We start from the raw sequence: 24,875 nt of genomic DNA, 5'->3' as shown, positions 1-24,875 counted from the left end.
AGGTACACATATGGCTTTTGCACCCCTGAGACAATCCGTGTAATAGGGTCCCAGATAAGCAAATCTGTTTGAGTGTCGGTTAACAGTGTTTTTATTATTGTTTAAAGGATGATTTACTTTTGAGACTATGCAATAAATAGTTGTCTTTTTCCCTTGTGGTGTTACTAAATTTGGCATTTTCCTTGGGGGCCAAAGCCCCAAGTACTCAAAACAAATCATTGTCTTAGATTTTAGATTGAGCCTGACTGACTCTCTAAAGTATTCTCTTCCATAGTCAGGGCAGAAAGGTGTTCTGGCTTGCAAAGTCACAGATATAGAGAGTGTGGTCATTTAAAGCCCTGTATACATGACTGACTCTATTATTCAAGCACAGGAGCAGGTGTTCAACTGTGTGACTTATGTGAACACTTCTCTTGCATAACATGTACTTGTGGCCCCTTACTGCTTCCGTAACATACATTTAGTGCTTATATTTGTTCTAAGTATATTAGTTTCCATTTACACTCCACTAGTCTCCTCTTCCTATGACATATACATATTATATGAAGGCACAGCATGCTGCTTCAAAAGCAGAGGAAAGGCCTAAAGCAGATGTTAAATGTATTGTTATGCATGGCTTCCATAGGAAGCTTCTATCGTTTACACCTGATTCTAAATCTGGCAACGCACTGCTATGACTTAACCGTTAATAACAAAACTCGTTACCCACTGTTGCTGCATCATAAACGTCTTCTAGGTTGGGCTGACAGGGCTCTCTGAGAGCTGAAAAGTGCAGCACTGCTTGCTGCGTTGATTGATTTATTGAACGGTTAGTGCTGTATTTATTGGAGACTGATGGGGAAGCCTTACAGAGTGGGGGCCTTACATTGGATTATTAGAAAAGCTGCTATGTTAATGCTGAAGCTTGATGAAACTTTGGATTAACATGGCTGATGCCGACCGCAATCAGTGATTGGATATCACCAACAGACTTCTTCCATTGATTATATTAGTGTTACCAGATCAGGCTGGATTCATCCTGCAATACTTTCGAAGTCTATACCACATTTATGTTTATATTGTGGCAGTGTTATCAACACTAGAAGCAGAACATTCATTTAATATGGTTGACTGGTCTTTTCTGAAGCAGGTGCTAAAGAGAATCTGTTTAAGGAACGTTTTCCTCTCATTGGTGAAATTGTGCTAACATCATTGTATAGATGCAGAGTAACTCCATATTCCTAAGGCACCATTAGGAAAAAAAAGGACTCTTGAATACGCTTGTTGCTGGTGAAATGAAATCCTTTTATTTTCAATTCATAAGTGCAAGTGGAAAGACTCGTTCAGGCATTCCCAGTCGCCTTGCTCACATAAATGCCATTGTGGCAAACAAAATATTTAAAACCCTCCTAGATGGTCATGTGATGGGCTGTCATCTGACTAGTAGTGAACATAGTAAAAATACTGATATTGTTCACACCAGGGCACTGGTAACAATCATTGCAAATCAAATGTGTTGGGAAACATAAGGGGCTGTATAACAATTCAAATAATGTCTCCAGATGATATAACTCTATCGAGAAAACGCATTATTCATGATATTTGTTTAAAACATTACAGTACAAATACTTCAAAATGATTGTGGAGTAATGAGGCTACTGCCTCGGTATCCAAAAACTCACCACTGTCAGAAGGAATCTGACAGACGAAAACAAGACAGCAGACTTCCATTGATTATACTAGAAGCAGAACATTCATTTTATTTGGTTGAATGCCTCAAAGGGCCTGTGTGTGTGTGTGTGTGTGTGTGTGTGGGGGGGGGGGGGGGGTATATATATATATATATATATATATATATATATATGTATGTATGTATGTATGTATGTATGTATGTATGTATGTATGTATGTATGTATGTATGTATGTATGTATGTATGTATGTATGTATGTATGTATGTATGTATGTATGTATGTATGTATGTATGTATGTATGTATGTATGTATGTATGTATGTATGTATGTATGTATGTATGTATGTATGTATGTATGTATGTATGTATGTATGTAATGTATGTATGTATGTATATGTATGTATGTATGTATGTATGTATGTATATGTATGTATGTATGTATGTATGTATGTATGTATGTATATATATATATATATATGATTCACTTTTATTTTATCCTGTTGGATGATATACTTTTGTACGCTAAAGCTGACTCGCGACAGAAATGACAAAGGACATTCATAGAATAAAAGCAGGCTGTTTCATCAGAAACTCTGACGGATACCTCTCTTATGGGGTCGGAGGGTTATTTAGATTCCCCCCAGATTGAAGAAATGTTTTTCTCAAACGGAGTCTTTGAATCACATAAACACGCTGTACCTAAGGACTGTGAATGCAGATCTAAATGCTTTTAATTTAAATAGGCAGTAACCAGATCACGGGTGCTGAAAGGATCCTCCAGCCGTATGACGCCTAATCCTTGCCACAAATCTCATTGTTAGAACAGTTTATCTACCAGGCACAATGAATAAGCAGAATGATCACAGAAAAACACACGGTTGTGTTTGCACGTACAACATCATGACATAACCTATCGTCAGTAACCTTCCTTAACATTAACCAAACCATTAGTTTGACCGCCAAATTTCTAGCGCTGAGTTTAGAATAGTGAATAAAACAGATCAGTTTTGACATTACAACCATTTTGAAGTAAAGGTTTAGTTGAACTGAAAGCAACATTGATGTAAAGTTTACCAGTGTGTTGATATGTATCCTGTATGTGTTATAATTTCTGGCGAATGCCTCAAATAGACCCCTTCACAGCAGTCAAAAATACAACATTGCATGTTTATTTTTGCCTTGAAATAGACCGTATCTACCAAGAATGCTCTTTCTGTACTCTTTTCCACCAGTTGCTCTGATTCTAATAGTAAGTTGAAAGAAGCCAAAATACCTTCTCTGGGTGCAGTCTACAGTCTGGTTCAAAGACCAGCTTCAACAATCTGAATAGCCACATTAGGTTGCCCAGCACACTGGATCATATGTCCAATACACAAGTCAATTACTGAAACAGGCTACCCCGCTCCTATAATATGGACTGTTGAATCTGCTACAGGTCTGCACGGATATCCTAAAAGGATCGATAAGGCAGCCTTATAGATCTTCCTACACACTTCACTGGAAGAGATTCTGCAACTATTATGTGAAAAAAATGAATTACCCCTTCCACCTGCCTAAGCCCCATCCTCATCCCCATGAGGCATGGTACTGCCTTTGATAGGATGCATTTAATTTCCTCAAACCTGCATCTGGCAGCGCTCAAAGCCTCCTGAAAAAATCCCTACAAAGTGTCTTCCTTCACTATTCTAGAGACTAAGGACATTATAGTAGTAACTACGTATCCCACCTCCCAATCAGGCAATTCACTATTTCATGGGAGTACAGAGGTGTCCTTCTAAACTAATTTTTCCTGCATTTCAAACCACAAAGTTCAACTGCAACATTTTTATACGAAAGTGGCTATCCTAGTGGCCGTTACATCTGAAAGCAAGGTTAAGGATATCCTGTGTCTTTCATTTACGAACCATATAATTTCCTCCCAAAAGTCACTGGGGAATGTATGTACCCCTAATATGAAGAGGGCTCTGACCTATAACTTTGATAAGGCAATAGATATTAGAAAATCGAAAACTTTAGGGCCCATCCGTGTGTGTACCAGTATTTAGGCATAATCGTAAAAAGATTATTCTTCATAGTGTTTCAGGATCCGATGAGTAGGCAGAGTTATACAAAATTAATAGATTCATCAACGATTCTCTTGCTGGAAAACTACAATTGCAAGCAAGTACTTTTTACCTTTGTTTGCCAATGTAGGCCATCCTCGAATCTTTCCAGCCTGCCTAGTCATTGCGTTTCAGTGCATAGGAGTACGTTAGTTTTGCAGCGTGAATCTTTCTGGATTCAGTATGCTGTGCATATTCCGCAATCTGGTGGTTGGGTCCGGAATCGTAGTCTTTTTTTCTCTTTTTTTTTTTTTGTCGTAGCCCAGGTGGGCGTCGACGTCCCACCATTTGTTGTACCTTTGGTGACGTCGGCGTGCTTCCGGCGGAAGCTACCACGCTTGGGCGCCATCTTCAGATTCTTTTTTCCGCCGTTGGGTCTGGATCGTCGCGTGAAGCTCCAGAAGTTTTGGAGGAGAAAAGGAGGAAATACAGCATCTCTTCAATGGTGAAGACCTGAGAAGATCGAGAGAAGAGGACCATTAGAGAAGAGACGACGAAGAAAGGAGAGAACTTAGAAATCTTCGACGTCCTTGGAGGAATGCGCACACAGGGGGCCCCCTGAGCGCAGGGATGTACAAGACGCCCTTTAAATTCTGCAAGAACTGCCACCACAAATTTCGCACAGAAGGACCAGCACCCAGTCTGCAACCTCTGCCTGCCAATCGACCACGTGAGCAGAGACTGCATCGCCTGCTCCGTCTTCAAGCCGAAGACACTCCGAGTTCGAGAAAGACAGAGGACGGCTCACCACACGATGCAGGGCAAGGGCCAAGCCCCGACGCTTTATGAACTTGGCCTCTCCACCGATGACGAGGACAACCTCGCCGAAGGCCCAGATGACTTCACGGTTGCTGAGACCGATAAGAAAACGCCTGATAAGGTAGGAGAGTCTACGACCCCAAAAACTCCCACAGGGTCTCGAAAACCAGAGGCAGACTCCCGAAAGTCTGAGCCCAGAGCCTCGAAAGGAGCACCGGCGCCGAACAAATCGACGACCGAAGCTGCATCCTCCGAAAAAGAGCCCAGCGGATCCTCCGAGAAGGACTCCCGTAGGCCGAAGACCAGCGAAAAGCAAAGGTCATCGAAGCAAGCCCCCGAAAAAGGGCCTTCGACTTCGACGTCGAAAGAAAAGGAACCGAAGAAAGTTTCGACGACGCCGCCGAAAAGAGTGGCCGAAACGCTCGACGACGAGCAGGCCGCAGAGAAAGAGAAGAAGGCTCGAGGCCGAAATGGAGAACATCCTTCAGAGAAAGAAAGACTTCGATGAAAAAATGAGAAGTTACAAGATCCCCTCGAAGCCGGCACCGACCGTCGCTGAGGTACAGGAGCTCGAGGAGTTCGACGTCGAAGAGCCGCCGAAAACTCCGGAACCCTCGGAGCACAAAGAGGAGGAAGACCTCTACTACACAGAAGGGGATTACGGGGAGCAGCAGTCAAGCTACGGCTCAGGTTCCTCGACGGCCCAAGACCAGGAATGGCAGGACATCGAGGCCGAAAACCCAGAGGAGGCGGTGGAAACATACCCCTCGAGGCCTTCGCCACCGGATGACATTGGGGCATACAATGAGGTGGTCAGAAAGGCGGCAGCAGCTTATGGAGTTAAGCTGGAAGAGGAGAAACCAAAAGCTGACTTCCTGCTCGAGACATTGCTCCCCATACAGACAAGAAGCCAGTTCTTGCCCATGCTCAAGAGTATCACAGACCAGGGGAAGGAAGCCTTCAAGGACCCGGCTACATGCAGATCAGTAACGCCGAGGACGGAGAAGAAATACAAATTCTCCTCCCAAGACCCAGCTTACATCAAGGGATCCGTCACAGCAGATTCTATAATCGCTGCAACGACCAGGAAAAGGGCAAATGTCCCAACAACGTCTGGACCTCCACCTGACCAGGAAAGCAGGAGGATGGATCTAACTGGCAGGAAAATTGAGAGGAACGCCGCAACGCACTGGCGCATGGCGAACTCCAACGCCCTCCTGAATAGGCATCAATACCAGCACTGGGATGAGATGTGACAGTTGCTCAAGCACCTCCCAGAACAATACCGTGAGAGGGCATCACACCTTGTAGAAGAGGGGAAGAGCATCGCCAATTCGTGCCTGAAGACAGCCTTGGATGGGGCAGAAACATCCAGCAGACTGATGGCTATAGGCATCACAGAGAGAAGACAAGCCTGGCTCAGGATCTCAGGCTTCAAGGCTGAGGTTCAGAACAACATCCTGAACACACCCTTCAACGGTGAAACACTATTCGGAGCCCCAGTTGATGAGAAGCTCACCCAACTGAAGGACAACGAGACGGCAAGGTCCATGGGGGCCCTGCAGTTCAGGGGGATGAGAAGGGGCACTCCTACACGGAGGCCGAACGGCAGAGGTGGAAGTCAGCGAGGAGATTCTCACCAGAGCTTCCACCAGGGGCAACAGAGTGACAACCAAGGCCACCAGGGCCAGCAGAGGCAAAGCTGGAACTACCAAAGCAGGGGCCAGTCCTTTCAGTCAAGAGGAAATGGACGGGCCAGAGAAGGAGAGGCGGTGAACAACCCCCCTCTAAGTGACTTCACACGAGAAAAGGTGCTCCCCCACCCAAACCCTCCGGGGGAGGAGCACGGAAAAACAAAGAGGAGAGGGCTACACGGACAAGACACAAAGGAACATGTAACGCCGGTAGGAGGAACATTGAGATTTTTTCTCCAAGAATGGAGAAAAATTACAACAGACAAGTGGATACTCAATATTATGCAGTTCGGATACTGCATAGAGTTGGAAAAGAGGCCTCCAAACAGAAAACCAAAGAAAAGACAGCACTCGGGAAGAGAGCTGCAACTACTGCAAGAGGAAGCCCAAGAACTCCTCAAAGCGGCCATCGAACGAGTTCCTTTCAAAGAACGGAACAAGGGAGTGTACTCAAACTACTTCCTGGTGCCAAAAGTGGACGAAAGTCTAAGACCCATCCTGGACCTACGGTTCCTAAACAAATACGTCAAAAATTCAAAATGACGTGCCTACAGGAGGTCATCCCACAGATAAAGGCCGGGGACTTCTTGTCCACCATAGACCTCAAAGATGCGTACCTGCACATCCCCATGAACAGGCAGCACAAGCACATGCTAAGGTTCACAGTAAACTAAGATCACTACCAATTCACGACCCTGGCTTTCGGCCTAAAGTCCGCACCAAGGGTGTTCACCAAATGCCTCGCGGCAGTGGCCGCACACCTAAGAAGAAAGGGGATACACGTGTACCCCTACCTCGACGACTGGCTAGGAAAGGCAAGCTCTTACAGGACATGCAAAGAGCATGCAGAACTAGTGACAAGAACGCTAGAAAGCCTGGGTTTCTCCCTACACTGGGGCAAATGCTCGATGGAACCAGAGCAAGTGAAGATCTTCCTGGGAGCCCAGATCGACACCGTCCAATGCCGAGCGAAAAGAGAACGCTCAGCCTACTGAGGGAGAAACGTCACTACCAGAAGGGGCGAGCTCTGACAGTGAGGACTGTGAGCAAGATCTTGGGGATGATGGCATCATGCATACACCTGGTCCCCAATGTACGCCTACAAATGAGACCACTCCAAGAGTGGCTGCAACAACAATGGTCACAAGCTACAGGAAGTTGGGAGGATCTAGTGGTTGTAACGCACAGGGTGCAGGAAGAGATAAGGTGGTGGACCAAGGAGAGAATAACAGAAGGGAAACCTCCAACACCACCGGACCCAACAGTGACCATCACCACAGACGCATCCCAGAAGGGGTGGGGCGCACACATGAACAGGCTCAGAGTGAGGGGTCTGTGGAGCCCTACAGATGCAGTCAGGCACATCAATTACCTGGATCTGAAAACTGTATTGCTAGCCCTCAAGGCTTTTCAGAAACACCTGTACAACCAGAAGGTGCTAATACAAACAGACAACACCACAACGATGTTTTACATAAACAAACAGGAGGGAACTCAATCGTTCCCTCTGTCAAGCTTGGCACAGGAGATCTGGAAATGGGCTATACCACTAAAAATAGACCTGCTAGCCATACACCTGCCAGGGAAGGACAATGTAGAAGCGGATTGGCTCAGCAGGCAGACTTCAGCGTCCCACGAGTGGGAACTCAACAGTCAGGAAACAAAGAGACTATTCAGGAAATGGGGCACGCCAACAATAGACCTATTTGCAACACACCGGAATGCAAAATGCCAATACTTTGCATCCAGGCAACCAGAGGCACTGTCCCAGGGGAATGCCCTATGGATAAGCTGGTCAAAAACATTTGCCTACGCTTTTCCCCCCGATACCACTGATCCCCAGGGTTCTCAACAAATGCATGAAGAGCAACATGATGCTCATCCTTGTGGCATCACAATGGGCCAGACAGACCTGGTATTCTCAGATAATGGAGATGGCGCAGGGGCCCACCCCACAAGTTCTCAAAAAGAAAGGACCTACTCTCCATGGAAAACGGAGAAGTTCTACACCCAGAGCCTCAATCTCTCAGCCTGGCTCCTGAGGACTTAGAATTCGCACACCTAAAACTACCTCAGAGCACCCTGCGGGTGCTGCGAGAGGCAAGAAGGCCCAGCACACGCAAGTGCTATGGGGAAAAATGGAAAAGATTCAATCAATTGTGTTGCAAGAAACAGCTCCAAAGGAAACTGACCAAGGAATCCACGGTGCTAAGGTACCTCACGCACCTAATTAAGGCTAAGCTAAGCTCATCCTCGCTGAGGGTGCACCTGGCAGCGATTGTGGCATACACAAGAGGAGAAACAGGGAGAAGCTTCTTTACATCCCAAGTCGTAAAAAGATTTCTGGAAGGAGCTAAAAGAATAGCGCCGCCACCGGCCTGGAACCTAAATGTGGTACTGACGGAGCTCATGAAAGCACCTTTCGAACCCATCCACAAAGCATCACTGCAAATGTTAACAATGAAGACGGCCTTTCTGGTAGCAATCACCTCGCTACGAAGGGTGAGCGAACTGCAGGCTCTCACACTGCAGGAACCCTACATCCAGATACACAGTGACAGGGTCGTGATGAGAACAGACCCACACTTCATGCCAAAGGTGGTGTCAAGGTTCCACATGAATCGGAGTATTCAGATCCCTAGCTTCTTCCAAAACCCCACCACAAGCGCTGAGAGGTCGCTCCACACCCTAGACGCAAGAAGGGCAGTGATGCACTACATTGAAAGAACGAAGGAACACAGGAAAACAAAACAGTTCTTCGTATCCTTCGCAAACAGTTACATGGGCAAACCAGTGACTAAAAACACCATAGCTCGATGGATCGCACAGACAATACAATTCTGCCATAAACAAGCTGGCCAAGAGCTAACAGGAGGGGCACAGGCCCACTCCACCAGGAAGAAAGGAACAACAATTGCCTTTCTGGCCAACACACCAATTCAGGACATATGCCTGGCGGCAACATGGGCTTCAGTGCGCACTTTCACTAAGCACTATTGCGTGGATGTACAGATGAACAAAGAAGCACAAGTAGGACAAAAAGTGCTTCAACATATTTTCAACAACCAACGCTCATCTTCCACCCAACCGCCACAAAAGTAACGAAAACCGCTACAAAATCTATGCACAGCATAGTGAATCCAGAAAGATTCACGCTGCAAAACGAATAGTTCCTTACCTGTCGGTGTAGTTTTGCAGCTTGAAGATCTTTCTGGATTCACTAGCGAACCCACCCGCCTCCGCCAGAAAGATGAGGCTGGAGAAGAGGGTGGAAACACATAGGAAAGAAAGCAAGTTGAAGCTTACAAGATACGTGAAAAGATACGTGGAAAGAAACAAGATACCTGAAAAGAATTACGTAGAAAAAAACGATTAACAAACATAGCCATGGATTCACTACAAAGACAAATAAGAAAAAAGAGACAGAAAAAAGAATCCGAAGATGGCGCCCAAGGGTGGTAGCTTCCGCCGGAAGCACGCCGACTTCACCGAAGGTACACCAAATGGTGGGACGTCGACGCCCACCTGGGCTACGACAAAAAAAAAAAAAAAGAGAGAAAAAAAACTACAATTCCGGACCCAACCACCAGATTGCGGAATATGCACAGCATAGTGAATCCAGAAAGATCTTCAAGCTGCAAAACTACACCGACAGGTAAGAAACTATACGTTCTGAGGAAGAAAGGGGAAACCTTGATGGCTATTCGAGAGAAATTATGCACTTTTGAGACCAGTTGATTTAATGGAATCTTGGTCACCCATTAGCTGTGTCGAACCATTCAAGTTTGCTGTACTCGCAGTGGAAAAAAGGTTTTACAGGGGAGTAATATTTCCTTTTTCATTGATAAATTCCTTCGTCAATGTAAGTGATGTGATGACAAAAGCTTGATAAGTTTGATTTTACATGATTTTTAAGTTCGTCGTCCCCTTCCTCCCGCCGTTTATATGGGTTAGCAGTATTAACTTATTGAACACAGCTGTGTATGATTACTCAGTGAACTAACAGATACACAAGATCTGTGTGTAACCTGAATGCCACTGATTCAAATCCTAACAGGTCCACTTAACCGTTTTGACAGCATAAAGACATTGAGTTGGATAATATTAGCAACTTTTAGAGGTGCTGTGGGACTCTTGTTATGAAGAACTAAACAACCATGCACTTAGCATTATAAATATTAAAAGCACTTCAAACAAATGTTAATCTTATGTTGTCTATGAAATACATGCAATCACCTTTTGATAACAGCCGTAGATCATTAGTGCACCCTCTAAAAATGTCAATGTTTTTTAAATTAAGGCTAATACGTCACAAAATGTTGTTGTTTACCCCACAGTGAAAAGCTAGAAGATTGTTCACGCAAGTTGATAAAGGAGAATGGGTTACATGCCGGCCTTGCCTTTCCCACTGGTTGCTCTTTAAATAACTGTGCCGCTCACTACACTCCTAATGCCATGGATCCAACAGTTTTGCAATATGACGATGTTTGCAAAATAGATTTTGGAACCCATATTAACGGTTAGTCACATTTGTTAAAATTACAGTATAAATTAGGGGTTTTGTGTTGAAAGCAAATTCTAACGGGTAATTTTGTTTATACAGGCCGTATAATTGATTGTGCTTTCACACTGACCTTCAACCCAAAATACGACAAGCTGCTGGAAGCTGTCAAAGATGCCACCAACACTGGAATCAGGGTATGCAATTTATGTAGTTACTGTTCTTTAGTTTTCCACAGACCACAAACCAAATTGTCTTCAGCCTCCTTTTAATGTGCCAATACAATTAAATGCATGGACATGACAACCAACAACTGCTCAAAGAAAGGAGAAACATTGATCATTCAAGCGCCAAACTTCATCCCCGCCCCCACCCTCAATACCTTTCCACAATGTGTACAGTATGGAGAGGCACCTGCAAGTGTAGCTGGGTTTATCATCTGCATCTAGAGGCATGGCAAATAAAGTTCAGCCTGCAGGATTCACCAGCATAGTCCCAACATAAGTAATCCGTTCAAATACCAGGGAAGGCATGAAGCAGGATATTTTCAATTAGGCACCACCAGAAGTGGGCCATTGAAGTAAAAGTGTCTCATTGGGATTTACTTCTACCATGGAGGTCTAATCTCTCTTCCCCACATTCACTTCTGACCAGGTCTCTGATCAGTTATATTATACACGTTCTATCATGTATGGGTGCTGTTGGCACCACTTGAAGGTCAAGTGGCCCTGCCTTCTCTCTCTCTCTTACCCCCTTCTTCCACTCCTATTGGCCAACACAGCAGGGGGCACCCAGTTCTGCAGAGTCTGAAGCTCACCTCAGGCCAGATTCGGGTCAGCGGGCACTGGGGAGCTACTGGTTCCTACAGTCCTCAAGCCCTGCTTCTCATCTCACATCGTCAGGCTCCACATTGGCCTCACCAGGTTACCCGCTAGACAAATTTCAGCATCTAAAGCAATCTGCCTTACCCTGGTAATTTCTCTGGTGATAGTCATTTCCATGCAACCTCCTATCTACTTTTAGGATATGGTTGTGTGAAAAGGATGTATGTACTGTTAGCCATCTTTCAGCCCTGTTTTTTTTTTTTTTCGCTTTTTCAATGGGAATGCATTGTTTTCCCTTGCAATCGTCCCTCCTCCTCAGGCTGCTTTCTACATGCCCCAACCAAACCGCACATGCTCTCGCTTTCTCTTGTTCGTTCTCTTGTTCTTGCTCTCGTTCGTGTTCTCTTCCTTTCTCGCTCGTTCTCTTGCTTGCCTGCTCGCTCTCTCTCTCTTTCGCTCTTTCTCGTTCGCTCTCTCTCATTCTCTCGCTCGTTCTTTCTCTCGCTCGTTCTCTCGACACCCGGGTCTGATAATCCACCTCCTGCCCTTAATAACTGCTCTTTAAAAACCTTATTTTATTACTAATTTTTGAGTGCGCCCCGCAACTACATACTGCTACTGCATACAACTGCAAATTACTTCTGAGCTGCTAGCTTCTGTTCATTTACAGACTGGAAGCCAGCTGATTACTTATGTCTATTTTTGTAGCATCCAAACGCATACTTTATTTAATCTTTTATCATGTATCTCCCATCCTAGTTCGACAAAAAATTCAAGATGTTCACCCATGCATGTTTGCGAAGGCACTGGTGGCAAGCTTGGACTATTTTTAGTCAAATTATAACCAATCATTGTAAGATGGCTGCTGATATGGACATGTGTGGTCTGGCACTGTAGCTATCTTGAGGTTATTATTTCTTGCACTTGGACAAAAAAAATTCAAGATGGCCTTCTGTGCATCTGCACACATGTGCACCTGCAGACGATTTTTGAATGCTTTTGGTTGTTGACTATGCCAAAGAAAGCAAGTAATGGCAAAGCCAATTAATAATACTATTTGCCCTGTAAATAATGCTTGATGGTTCAGTTGAAACATTTGAACTCTAGACACCTGCAACTAAGGAAGTGTCTTTTGGCGTAATGAAATGCTGTTGAACTTTCTAGCACTGATCAGAGGCCCAACAATTGTCTGGGCCCGATAAATAAAAGGAGTAAGCTGAATGGTGCTGAGAGTGCTTCTCACTTAATGTGTCTCTAAACCAACCTCAGCATATCTGATTACTCCGTGGGCTCCAGAATGATGCTGAACCCTTTGGACGTTTTGATAACTATTCATGCCATCTAGGTTGAATTGGAACCGTAATAATTTGTTTCAAATTATTTAAATTAATGTGGACCCACAGCTGACTTCTGCTTTTAGAGGACTGAAAAGGACCAAACTTAACCTGGTGCCCCATAGAAAGGAGCTACACCATTTCATTGCTCAATCGGAAGATTAGCCACTGTTATGAATTGAATAAGCAGCCGATTAAAGTTTACTGTATAAAATTCAAGTGACAAATGCAGACAGTTAAGCTGGGATAGCGCCACTTCCTCTGCTGCCATTAAGATGTCCTCAAGCAGAGCGACCTGAACTGTTTGCCCCATGTTGCGGGGATAAGCCCATCGACCATTGTCTAGCATGTTGTCTGAGGAGGTTTTTTTTCATTTTACCCAATCTGGCTCTCTTAGTTCATTGTATTTTCACATATGGCTTTAATCTGTGTAATATCTCTAATCAGACACCACCAGCAAAGTTATCCTTGCCATCCTCTGATGTTCCCAGTCTGACTTAATTATTGGGTGCACCTATGTCCCCAATGAAATTGTTTACCTCAATACTTGCTCTGGGACAATAAAAAGGGAACTATGTTTTTTTCAATGAGACAATCCAGTAAGATCAAGCCTGCTAAAAAGCAAACTTACATTTGTAAACTCATATGACTAATCGCTATATCTGCTACTGTGTTATGGGGCAAATAATGTACTTTATACTTAATTTATTGAATTTTATTAAGGTGAATTAAAAAGGCAGGCAAGTGACCCAATAATGCCAGCATAACACTGTTTTTTGTTGGTTTTTTTTACCTTTTGGGCTCCTTACGGAAACAAAATAACATTTCAGGTTAGGAGCCTAGCAAAATCCGACTTAAGTCTTTATAAATATGTACAAATTGTTCTCTTGAATGTCTGAAAGTATCATCACTACAGTGAGCACAAGAATGAAAAGAGCAAGTGTGCCTGTAGCTTAGGAGTCAAGGCCTTTGAATCCCTGAATAGCATTCACTTGGGCCCCCAGTCTTATAACCAGACATAGAAGTAGAAAGTGAAGAAAATAGATGTTAATGGAGATAAGGAAAAGTGTAAATGAAGCAAATGCCAGACAGCATGTGTGAAGAAGGGCGTTGCACAGTGCCAGTCTTTTAACATTTGTACTATTTTCCTATGTTTGAACATGATTCATTTGCGCCTTCCAGTGTGCTGGAATAGATGTGCGTCTTTGTGATGTTGGCGAAGCCATTCAAGAAGTGATGGAGTCCTATGAGGTCGAACTTGATGGCAAGACATATCAAGGTAAGTCTGCCAGCTTGTACAGTAGAGACTGTGTATTGTTGAAATCGTTTACAGGGATGTAGTTTGGTGGCTAAATTATAGATTGTGGAACTTAGATCCTTGAGTTGGTAATCCAAGCTTCCCCATGACACCCTATTATGTGGGTCTGTGAAGATAATTTTTCTTTTACCTCATTTCCATTACTTTGGTGTACAACGCAATTTGTTGAAGATCGAAATTGGCCAGTGGGCAGTTAGTGAAGCCACAGAGTGGACTGTACATACATTGACCTTGACCTTCCCCGTCCACAATAAAAAAAGTGTTTCAATAACATCCACACATTGAGATATAGATCTGACCTAATTAGATGTGAAAGTCCATTTATTTGTCTAGGTCAGAAGACTGATAAATTGGGACCTGTTAGTCTGGTGTAAGATGTGCCTGCTTTCATGTGGAGTTATATATTTTTTTCTCCAGTAATTTTTAGAGTGCATCATAGGCATAGTTGTTGCAGCTGGCTGAAGCAGTTCTGGTGATATTTTTTGTGAGGAAACACAGGCCCACATGCATCATTTTGCACTTCTTAATTTGCGAAAAATAAGGAATCGCAAATTAAGAATTGCAAAATGCTATGCATCATTATTTTCCGTATTCTTTTGTGATTCGGTAAAAATCGCAATTTTTACCGAATCCCAAATAAATACCGAATTCTTAAGTTAATTTTCGCAATTCCCATTGATTCCTATGGGCCAAAAGGCCCATAGGAGTCAATGGGAAGGCATTAGCAAATTGCGAGTGGCACTTTGAAAATTTCATGGGTGCAGGGGGGGGGTCCAAAGGACCCCCCATGCACCTCTGAAATGTATTTTTCGCATCATGTTTCACACACACATGTCCTAAGGACATGTGTGAGTGAAACATGAATGTTGAAAAAAAAACATTTTCAGCATTTTAAACACTTTTTCCAAATTTACCGAGTGGTTCAATCACTAGGTAAATTTGACACCCTAATTGCGAATTTGCACTTTTAAAAGTAATGATGCATTGCTTTTAAGAAATTTGACGTGTATTTAACAAGGACCCCCTGAGTATATGGATCTTATAGTTCCTAGGTCAGGGAAATTAATACATTTGGAAGGCAACAACCTAGGCAACTAATGTCTAGAACACATTAATAGTGAATTAAATAAACAATTGGCTGAGGCTGACTGTAAGACTTGAGTATTTTTATTTGGCAGTTACACAGTTAATAAATCATTAATATAACACAATCGTAAAGGTTAAAATTTCATACAAGATTATAAAACAAGAACAAATAAAAACACAAGTTAAAAATATGTCTGTCAATGGTAGATAAGTGGCGAAAAATGGGTCTCTACGCGCGTTTCGGCGGCCAGCGCCTTCTTCCTGGAGTAGCCACACAATTTCTATAAAGTGAAAATACACATAGATTATATATATATAAAATTACATAATGACACTATTTATACAGTTGAAACGGTTTTTAACATCTAGAATTTTAATTTTTACAGCCAGTTAGTCCAGTTTCTGGTTTACAGATTTATAAAGCAACAGTGATTTATAAAGCAACAGTGATTTCCATTGTTCATTTTTATTCCTGTCATTTCCTTACATGTTCTGTCTTAGTCCAAAAAGACACCTGTCTTAAATTGGAGATTTAGAAGTAGGGTAAGGGACAACATGATAGAGAATGGCATGTTGCGTGTATATAGGATATATAAAGATATTTTTAAGGATATCCTATTTCAGTAATTTGAAGAGCACTTATTGATGCTTCAGACAATTCATAGCCGCCCAATAAATGAGAGAGGAGATAAGCAAAAGGTCTTTTGAGGGCTTGCTATGATGATGTATTGATAAGGAAACAAATACATGACAGCGCAAGTATCTTAACTTACTTTTGTATAGAACAAGAAAATAAAGCTTTTTATTTCCCCTGCTATGGTGGTGTTTTCTTTTATATTAGTATTTATATCATTGGTACTTACTATGAAGATCAATTATTGAACACTGGTCAAGACGATTTTCTATTTCTTATGCAAATCTTTGCAAATTTCTTATGCAAATCTTTTTAGATCCAGTGTTGCCTCCTGCAACACTGGATCTAAAAAGATTTGCATAAGAAATAGAAAATCGTCTTGACCAGTGTTCAATAATTGATCTTCATAGTAAGTGGAGTGGGGTTATTGGTTAGAGGCAGCTCGATCTGCCTGCGCTTTACTGCGCATGCACGGACCTGGAACACCTATTTAAAGCTCCTCCCCTAGCGCAGCGGGATCGCGCAGCGGGCGCGTCCTCGCGTGGCCGGAGTCGTGCCAGAGTCCTGCCCGTCTGCGCCCGTCCGCGCTAAGGACGCGCTGGACGTCGCGGTACTCTGGCTAGGGAGCATCATTCTATCCCGGCTCTACCATGCTGACGTACTCGCGGGACTGCCTGCTTTCCATCGGTCAGGTAAGCCGCTGTTGCACCCTTCCACCGGTACACCCACTGCGTGGCCCTTATCATTGCCTCTGTAATGGGTGGGCTCTAGACTCCCCGCGCCCCCTCTCAAGGACGGTTTCCTTGGAGACGCACCGCATTATAGGCATTCCTACTACTTTGAAGATCCTGAACCTAAATGTCAGGTCCGCGCTGAAGCATTATCAGCATATTTATGACCTTATTGAGGAGGAAGCTCCCGACGTACTCGCCATGACGGAAACATGGCTGCAGGACGCTGATACCGCTATTACCAATCTAGCCTGCCCACCCGGCTATTCAATATACACCTTGAATAGGCTGTCTAGGGGCGGAGGTATCGCGTTAGTGGTAAAAACTATCTACCCTTGCGTCTGGAGCGCCCTAACCATCTCTGGGTGCGAAAGTGCCATGTTCAAGGTCTCTGTCAGCCCGGAGTTTACCCTGTCCGGGATGGTCGTTTATCGTCCACCCGGCAGTGAGGTGGCGTTCAGAAATGCCTTCCCCGATATTGTTGGCCCTCTGGTTGCAGATTGTGCCAACTTTTCTATCATGGGTGATTTAAACCTGCATTTCGACACCCTCTCTGGCTTGACAGTGCGTTCCATCTCCTCTGACCTAGAGGCCTTTCAACTCCCTCAGATGGTGTCCCAGCCTACCCACTCGGGGGGGCATATTTTGGATCCCTTGTTCACCAATCTGCCGGGGATTCAAATCACTTCTGTTTCTCCGGTGGAGTGGACAGATCACTTCTTGGTGTCCATTCTATGCCCTGTCTTTGCCACTCCTTCCATCTCGTCGGCTAGATGGGTTCAGAAGAGGGCTTGGAAAAAGCTTAGGTTAGAAGACTTCCATCGTCTTCTATTAGAGGAGCCGCTGGACCTTTTGACGGATGTGGAAAAGGGGTATGACCTCTTCTGTTCTTGGATTACCAGGGCCTTGGACTCTCTGATACCTATTGTATCAACTAAAATCAACTCTAGAGAGTCCAGTCCCTGGTACGATGGCGCACTTCGGGCCCTAAAGGGCGCCTGTAGACGAGCAGAGAGGGCCTGGAGGAAAACCTATGCGGCTGATTTAAAAGCCGCATATACCAGGTCCGTTAAGCTCTACCATCGAGCTATCTGCAGGGCTCGTGCGGCCTTCTATGCTACCGAATTCCGGAACAGCCCAAATCCGTCAAAGGCTATTTTTAAGGCCGTAAAACAACTTATGGCGAAGCGGACTACCACTACTACCGTAAGCTCCCTTTCCCAATGTGAATCCCTTGCCTCTTATTTTTTGGGGAAGGTCCTAGCCTTCTACAGGACATTCCCTAGCATAGGGTCCACTGTGGAAAGTATTAATCGGGTTCACCATCAGACCACACTGCTTGTTTCCCCCCCCCTTGCCTTGGACGGTTTTGACAAACTTGCGTTGCAAGTTAAATCTGGGTCTCCATCTGACCCAGTAAGGCCTGCTCTCTTTCGAGACCAGGCTTTTATGGGGCGTACAGTTGTATGCTCCCTTGTCAATCTCTCCTTGGAATCGGGAATTGTACCATCTAAGTGGAAACAAGCCGTGGTATCCCCGATTATTAAAAAGCCTACCCTGGACCCCTCTAAGCCTGAAAGCTATCGCCCCATCTCGCTGCTACCCTGGCCAGCCAAGATCACTGAAGCCCACGTCAATTTGGCCCTGTCTGAACATCTGACTCGGACCAATGCCCTCGACCCCACACAAAACGGATTCCGTGCTGGGCACAGTACGGAAACTGCGTTTTGCAGCGTGAATCTTTCTGGATTCACTATGCTGTGCATTATTCCGCGGTCTTGTGGTTGGGTCCGGATTCGTAGTCTTTTCTTTGTTTTTTTTTTTTTTTTTTTTCTCTTTGCCCAGGTGGGCGTCGGCGTCACACCCCCTTTGGGTGTATTTCCGGTGACGTCGGCATGCTTCCTGCGGAAGCTCCCACTCTTGGGCGCCATCTTCAGATTCTTTTTTTCCGCGGTCGGGTCTGGATCGTTCCCGTTTGGGCTCCAGACATTTTTGGAGAAAGAAGAAAGAAAATACAGAAAAGACGAGGAGAAGTCATCTGAAGACTCCAGGGGACTTCACCGACGAAAGACAAGCAAAGATAAGGCGTTTTCCATCCAGATCTTCGACGACCGTCGACGAACACGCGACCAGAGAGGCCCTGGACGCTCGAGGATGGACAACACGCCGTTCAAGTTCTGCCGTAACTGCCACCACAAGTACGCGCAGAAGGACCAGCACCCGGTATGCAACCTTTGCCTACCGGTGGACCACGAAAGCGGAGACTGCAACGCCTGTTCCGCCTTCACCCCGAAGACCCTTCGTGTGAGAGAGAGGCAGAGGGTAGCACACGCCGCCCTGCAGGGGAAGGCCCCGACCCCGTCGCTCTACGAGCTGGGGATGTCCTCCGAGGAAGAAGACAACGCTGCCGCCGAAGACGACAGCTACACGGTCGTAGAGACCGATTACACGAAGACTTCTGACAAGGTAGGAGACTCTTCGGCCCCCAAGAACCCGAGAGACTCTGAGTCTCGAAAAATCGAGGGCAAGACCCCGAAAGCGCCGACGCCAAAAAAGGCGGCGTCCGCGACTACTCCCAGGCCCAGCGGATCCTCAGAGAAGGAGTCCCCGGCGCCGAGAGCTGCTGATCAGCAGAAGACGTCGAAAATCGTCCCCGAAAAGGATCGATCGACGAGGGAGAAAGACCCGAAACTGTCGACGACGACCAGAGACCCGATATCCGGTTCGACGTCGAAAACTTCGACTCCGAGAGGCACGGCGACGAGCCATCCGTCGAAGAGAGCGGCGGAACCATCCGACGCGGAACACGCGGCCGAGATGGAAAAGAAAAGAAGGCGCCTCGAGGCAGAAATGGAGAACTTCATGCAGCGGAAAAAAGATTTCGACGCAAGGATGAAGGCCTTCACGATCCCTCACAAGACCAAGCCACCAGTGCTGGAGGCGGTCGAGGAGGAAGAAGAAGAGGTCGCCGAAGTCACCGAGCAAGACCAGGACGTCGAGGTGTTCGACGACCAGGAGGAGTACGAGAATCCCCACGAGAGCTACAGCTATGGGGAGGAAGATGAGGGCAGGACAGACACAGAGTCGGCGCCCTATGACCTTCAGGAGGTAGATTACATCGATGTCGACACCGACAGCCCGGAGGAGGTGGTCGACACCTACCCCTCGAGGCCCTCGCCGCCGGACGACATCGGGGCCTACAACGCGGTGATACAATCTGCCGCAGCAGCTTTCAAGCTCAAGCTCGACGAAGAGAAGCAGAAAGCAGACTTCCTTCTGGAAACATTGCTCCCAACACAAACGAGGAGCCAGTTCCTCCCGATGCTCGAGAGCGTCTTGGCTCAGGGGTAGGAAGCTTTCAGGGAGCCCGCAACATGCAAGGCAGTAACTCCCAGAACTGAGAAGAAGTACAAGCATGCCGCAAAGGACCCGGCCTACATTCAGGGCACGGTCTCCGCAGACTCCATTATCACGGCCACAGCAAGGAGGAGGGCTAACGTACCCACTACCTCGGGCCCGCCACCGGATAAAGAGAGCAAAAGGATGGATCTGGTGGGCAGAAGGATCGAACGGAATGCCGCGACCCACTGGCGCATGGCTAATTCCAACGCCCTGGTAAACAGACACATGTACCAAATCATGGAGGGACTGGGGCAGTTGGTGAAGGACTTGCCCCAGGATGCCAAGCAGAAAGCCGAAAAGCTAATTGAAGAGGGGAAGAATGCTGCAAATTCTTGCCTTAAGACGGCCCTGGATGGGGCAGACACCGCCAGCAGGCTCATGATGATGGGCGTCACGGAAAGGAGACACGCCTGGCTCAGGATATCCGGTTTCAAACCGGAGGTGCAACACAGCATCCTGAACACACCATTCAACGGCAGTACGCTTTTCGGACAAACAGTTGATGAGCAACTCAGCCAACTTAAGAAGGATAACGAAACAGCAAGATCCATGGGAGCATTGCAGTTCAGAGGGAACAAGAGGGGCACCCCGTCACGGAGGCCCGGCGGGAGAGGCGGAAACCAGCCAGGTACATCACACCAGGCTTTCCAGCAAACGCACCAGGCAGACTCGCAGGGTCAGCAGGGCCATCAGAAACAGCCCTGGCAGTACCAACAAAGAGGCCAGTCCTTTCGAGGGAGAAATGGACGGGGACAAAATAGAAGAGGGGGCCAGCAGCCCACCTCCAAGTGACTTCAAAAAAATCCGTGTGCCCACCCACAAAAAAGATCCCAGGGGGCAGCACGTACAGATGGGTCAAGACAAACTAGACACCTACGACCACAGGACACCAGTGGGAGGAAGATTAAGATTCCACCTCCAGGAGTGGAGAGGAATCACATCAGACAAATGGATCCTCAACATTATCCAATTCGGATACTGCATAGAGTTGGAGGCGAGGCCAACAAACAGAAAACCAAGAAGAAAGCCGCTAGCAAGCAAGCAGCTGCAGTGCCTTCAGGAAGAAGCAAAAGAACTCCTGCAGAAGCAGGCCATAGAAAGGGTACCCTTCAAGGAAAGAAACACAGGAGTATACTCAACATACTTCCTGGTACCAAAAGTAGACGAGACAATGAGGCCCATTCTCGATTTACGGTTCGTGAACAAATTCATAAGAACGCAAAAATTCAAAATGACCTCCCTGCAAGAGGTGCTCCCACAGTTGCAGACCGGGGACTTCATGGTCACTATAGACCTCAAAGACGCATACCTGCACATCCCAATGAACAGGAAGCACAAGCACATGCTCAGGTTCACCGTCGGAGAAAGCCACTACCAGTTCACGACACTGGCCTTCGGTCTAAAATCGGCACCAAGAGTTTTCACAAAGTGCCTCGCAGCAGTCGCAGCGCACCTAAGAAGGCAGGGAATACATGTATACCCTTACCTGGACGACTGGCTGGTGAAAGCAAACTCATACCAGAAATGCAAGCTGCACGCACATACAGTGACCAGCACGCTCATAAACCTGGGGTTCTCCATCCATTGGAAGAAATCATCAATGGAGCCGGAACAAGTGAAGATCTTCCTGGGAGCACAGATCAACACCTTACAGGGCAAGGTGTTCCCCAGCGAGAAGAGGGCGAGGGCGCTGGTGAAGGAAACTCGCCTCTACCGGAAGGGACAAGCTCGGACAGTGAGGACGGCGAGCAAGATCATGGGGATGATGGCATCATGCATCCACCTGGTACCGAATGTACGACTCCACATGAGACCCATTCAAGAATGGCTACAGGAGCAATGGTCACAAGCTACAGGCAGTTGGGAGGATCTAGTGGTTGTAACGCACGCAGTGCAGAAGGAGATGACATGGTGGACCATGGAGAACATAGCAAGGGGAAAGCCTCTAACGCCCCCAACGCCAACAGTGACCATCACCACAGACGCATCCCTGAAGGGATGGGGCGCTCACATGGAGGAGCTCAAGGTGAGGGGACTGTGGACACCGACGGATGCCACAAAGCACATCAATTACTTAGAATTGAAGACAATCTTCCTTGCACTGAAGGCCTTTCAAACAAGACTGTACAAGCACAGGGTATTGATACAAACAGACAACACCACTGCGATGTTCTACATCAACAAGCAGGGGGGCACACAGTCCGCACCGCTTTCAACGCTGGCGCAGGAGATATGGAGATGGGCCATCCCTCTCAAGATAGACCTGCTAGCCATACACCTACCAGGGAAGGACAACATACAAGCCGATTGGCTCAGCAGGCAGACATCGGCATCCCACGAGTGGGAGCTCAATGCTCAGGAGACAAGATACCTGTTCGACAGGTGGGGGACACCATCGGTGGACCTGTTTGCCACACGCCAGAATGCAAAATGCCAAAACTTCGCATCCAGGCAGCCCGAGGAGGGGACACTGGGGAATGCCCTATGGATAGATTGGTGAAGGACATTTGCCTACGCCTTTCCCCCGATACCACTGATGCACAGAGTACTGAGCAAGTGCAGAGCGAGCAACATGACACTGATACTGGTCGCACCGCAGTGGGCGAGGCAGACCTGGTACTCGCAGATCATGGAGATGACACAGTGTGCACCCCACAGATTCAGCAGGAGGAAAGATCTACTGTCCATGCAGAACGGAGAGGTACTGCATCCAGAGCCAGAGAGCATGAGCCTAGTAGCGTGGCTCCTGAGGACATAGAGTTCGCACATTTGAGACTACCAGAAAGCACCCTGAGGGTACTTCGGGAGGCACGAAGGCCCAGCACTCGAAAGTGCTACGTTGCGAAATGGAAAAGATTCACAATATGGTGCAGACAGGAAAGACTCCACAATAAGATGAAGAGGGACTCCACAGTGCTAAGGTACCTGACGCACTTACTGGAGAAGAACCTTAGCTCATCCTCGTTAAGAGTTCACTTGGCAGCGATAGTAGCCTACACAAGGGGAGAAACGTGCAGGAGCTTCTTCACATCACAGGTGGTGAAGAGATTCCTAGAAGGAGCGAAAAGGATCGCACCACCCAAGCGGGTGCCGCCACCTGCATGGAACTTGAACACAGTCCTAACGGAACTCATGAAAGAGCCCTTTGAACCACTTCACAAGGCCTCCCTAAAGATGCTAACTATGAAAACAGCCTTCCTGGTTGCGATAACGTCCTTACGCAGAGTAAGCGAGCTTCAAGCGCTGACGCTACAAGAACCATACATACAAATACACAACGATAGAGTTGTGATGAGGACTGACCCACACTTCATGCCGAAGGTGGTATCCAATTTTCACATGAACCAGTCTATACAGATACCGAGTTTTTTCCAAAAACCCACAACCAGCGCAGAGAGAGCTCTGCACACCCTGGACGCCAGAAGGGCAGTCATGCACTACATTGAAAGGACAAAGGGGCACAGGAAAACGAAACAGTTTTTTGTGTCCTTCGCAAACAGCTTCATGGGCAAAGCAGTAACCAAAAGGACCATTGCACGATGGATCGCACAAACAATCCAACTCTGCCACAAACGGGCAGGACAGGAACTGGCTGAGGGGACACGTGCCCACTCCACCAGGAAGAAGGGCGCTACAATAGCCTTCCTGGCTAACACACCCATAGAGGACATATGCCTGGCGGCAACATGGGCTTCGGTGCACACGTTCACGAAGCACTACTGTGTGGACATACAAATGAACAAGGAAGCTCAAGTGGGACAGAAGGTGCTACAGCACATATTCAACACCCAACGCTCATCTTCCACCCAGCCGCCACAGAGATGAGAAACCGCTACAAAATCTATGCACAGCATAGTGAATCCAGAAAGATTCACGCTGCAAAACGAATAGTTTTCTTACCTGTCGGTGTAGTTTTGCAGCTTGAAGATCTTTCTGGATTCACTAGCGAACCCACCCACCTCCGCCAGAAAGATGAGGCTGGAGAGAGAAGAGGTGGTTAACTAAAGAATAGACTTTGAAAATACAAAGCGGTAAATACAAACTAAGAAGAACATTGCCATTACTTCGGAAACGAAAGAAACACGGAAAAAAAGAACCCGAAGATGGCGCCCAAGAGTGGGAGCTTCCGCAGGAAGCATGCCGACGTCACCGGAAATACACCCAAAGGGGGTGTGACGCCGACGCCCACCTGGGCAAAGAGAAAAAAAAAAAAAAAAAAAACAAAGAAAAGACTACGAATCCGGACCCAACCACAAGACCGCGGAATAATGCACAGCATAGTGAATCCAGAAAGATCTTCAAGCTGCAAAACTACACCGACAGGTAAGAAAACTATTCGTTACTTGTGATGGTGGAACATCTCCGGGCAAGGTTGGATGCTGGTCAAACGGCGGCGCTTATTCTGTTAGATCTTAGCGCCGCCTTTGATACGGTAGACCACAGCATCCTCCTGCGTCGGCTCGAGGAGACCGGCATTGGCGGTGTGGTATTGCAATGGTTCCGCTCCTTCTTAGACGACCGCTCCTTCTGTGTTGCCATCCCTCCCTTCAAGTCCAGTTACCATCCACTGGCCATGGGGGTTCCGCAAGGGTCCTCGCTGAGTCCCACGTTGTTAAATCTTTACGTGAGGCCGCTGGCTGATGTCGCCAGGCAGTGGGGCCTTACCCTGGTCTCGTATGCCGACGACACTCAGCTGGCGGTTACGCTCAGCGGGGATGCGGAAACTGAGGCCCCCAGGTTTCAGTCCGGACTGAAGGCGGTGGCTAGTTGGCTGACAGGCAACTGCCTTCAGCTAAACGCCACTAAAACAGAGGTGTTGG

The 24,875-nt window shown here is 46.6% G+C and overlaps 1 protein-coding gene across 1 annotated transcript in view; it reads left to right on the top strand.

The window, feature by feature from the left end:
- The window catches only part of METAP2 (methionyl aminopeptidase 2), a 163,848-nt gene that overhangs the window by 78,627 nt on the left and 60,346 nt on the right, over nt 1-24,875 (top strand). The window contains exons 6-8 of the mRNA XM_078675913.1: nt 10,563-10,744; nt 10,829-10,923; nt 14,067-14,163. Coding sequence (XP_078532039.1) covers nt 10,563-10,744; nt 10,829-10,923; nt 14,067-14,163 — 374 coding nt within the window. The remainder of the gene's footprint in view (nt 1-10,562; nt 10,745-10,828; nt 10,924-14,066; nt 14,164-24,875) is intronic.

This window comes from Lissotriton helveticus, chromosome 1_1, assembly GCF_964261635.1.
Source record: "Lissotriton helveticus chromosome 1_1, aLisHel1.1, whole genome shotgun sequence".
Taxonomy (NCBI): domain Eukaryota; kingdom Metazoa; phylum Chordata; class Amphibia; order Caudata; family Salamandridae; genus Lissotriton; species Lissotriton helveticus.
Note: the sequence above shows the minus strand (reverse complement) of the source record. Positions and strands in the feature narration are given on the sequence as shown.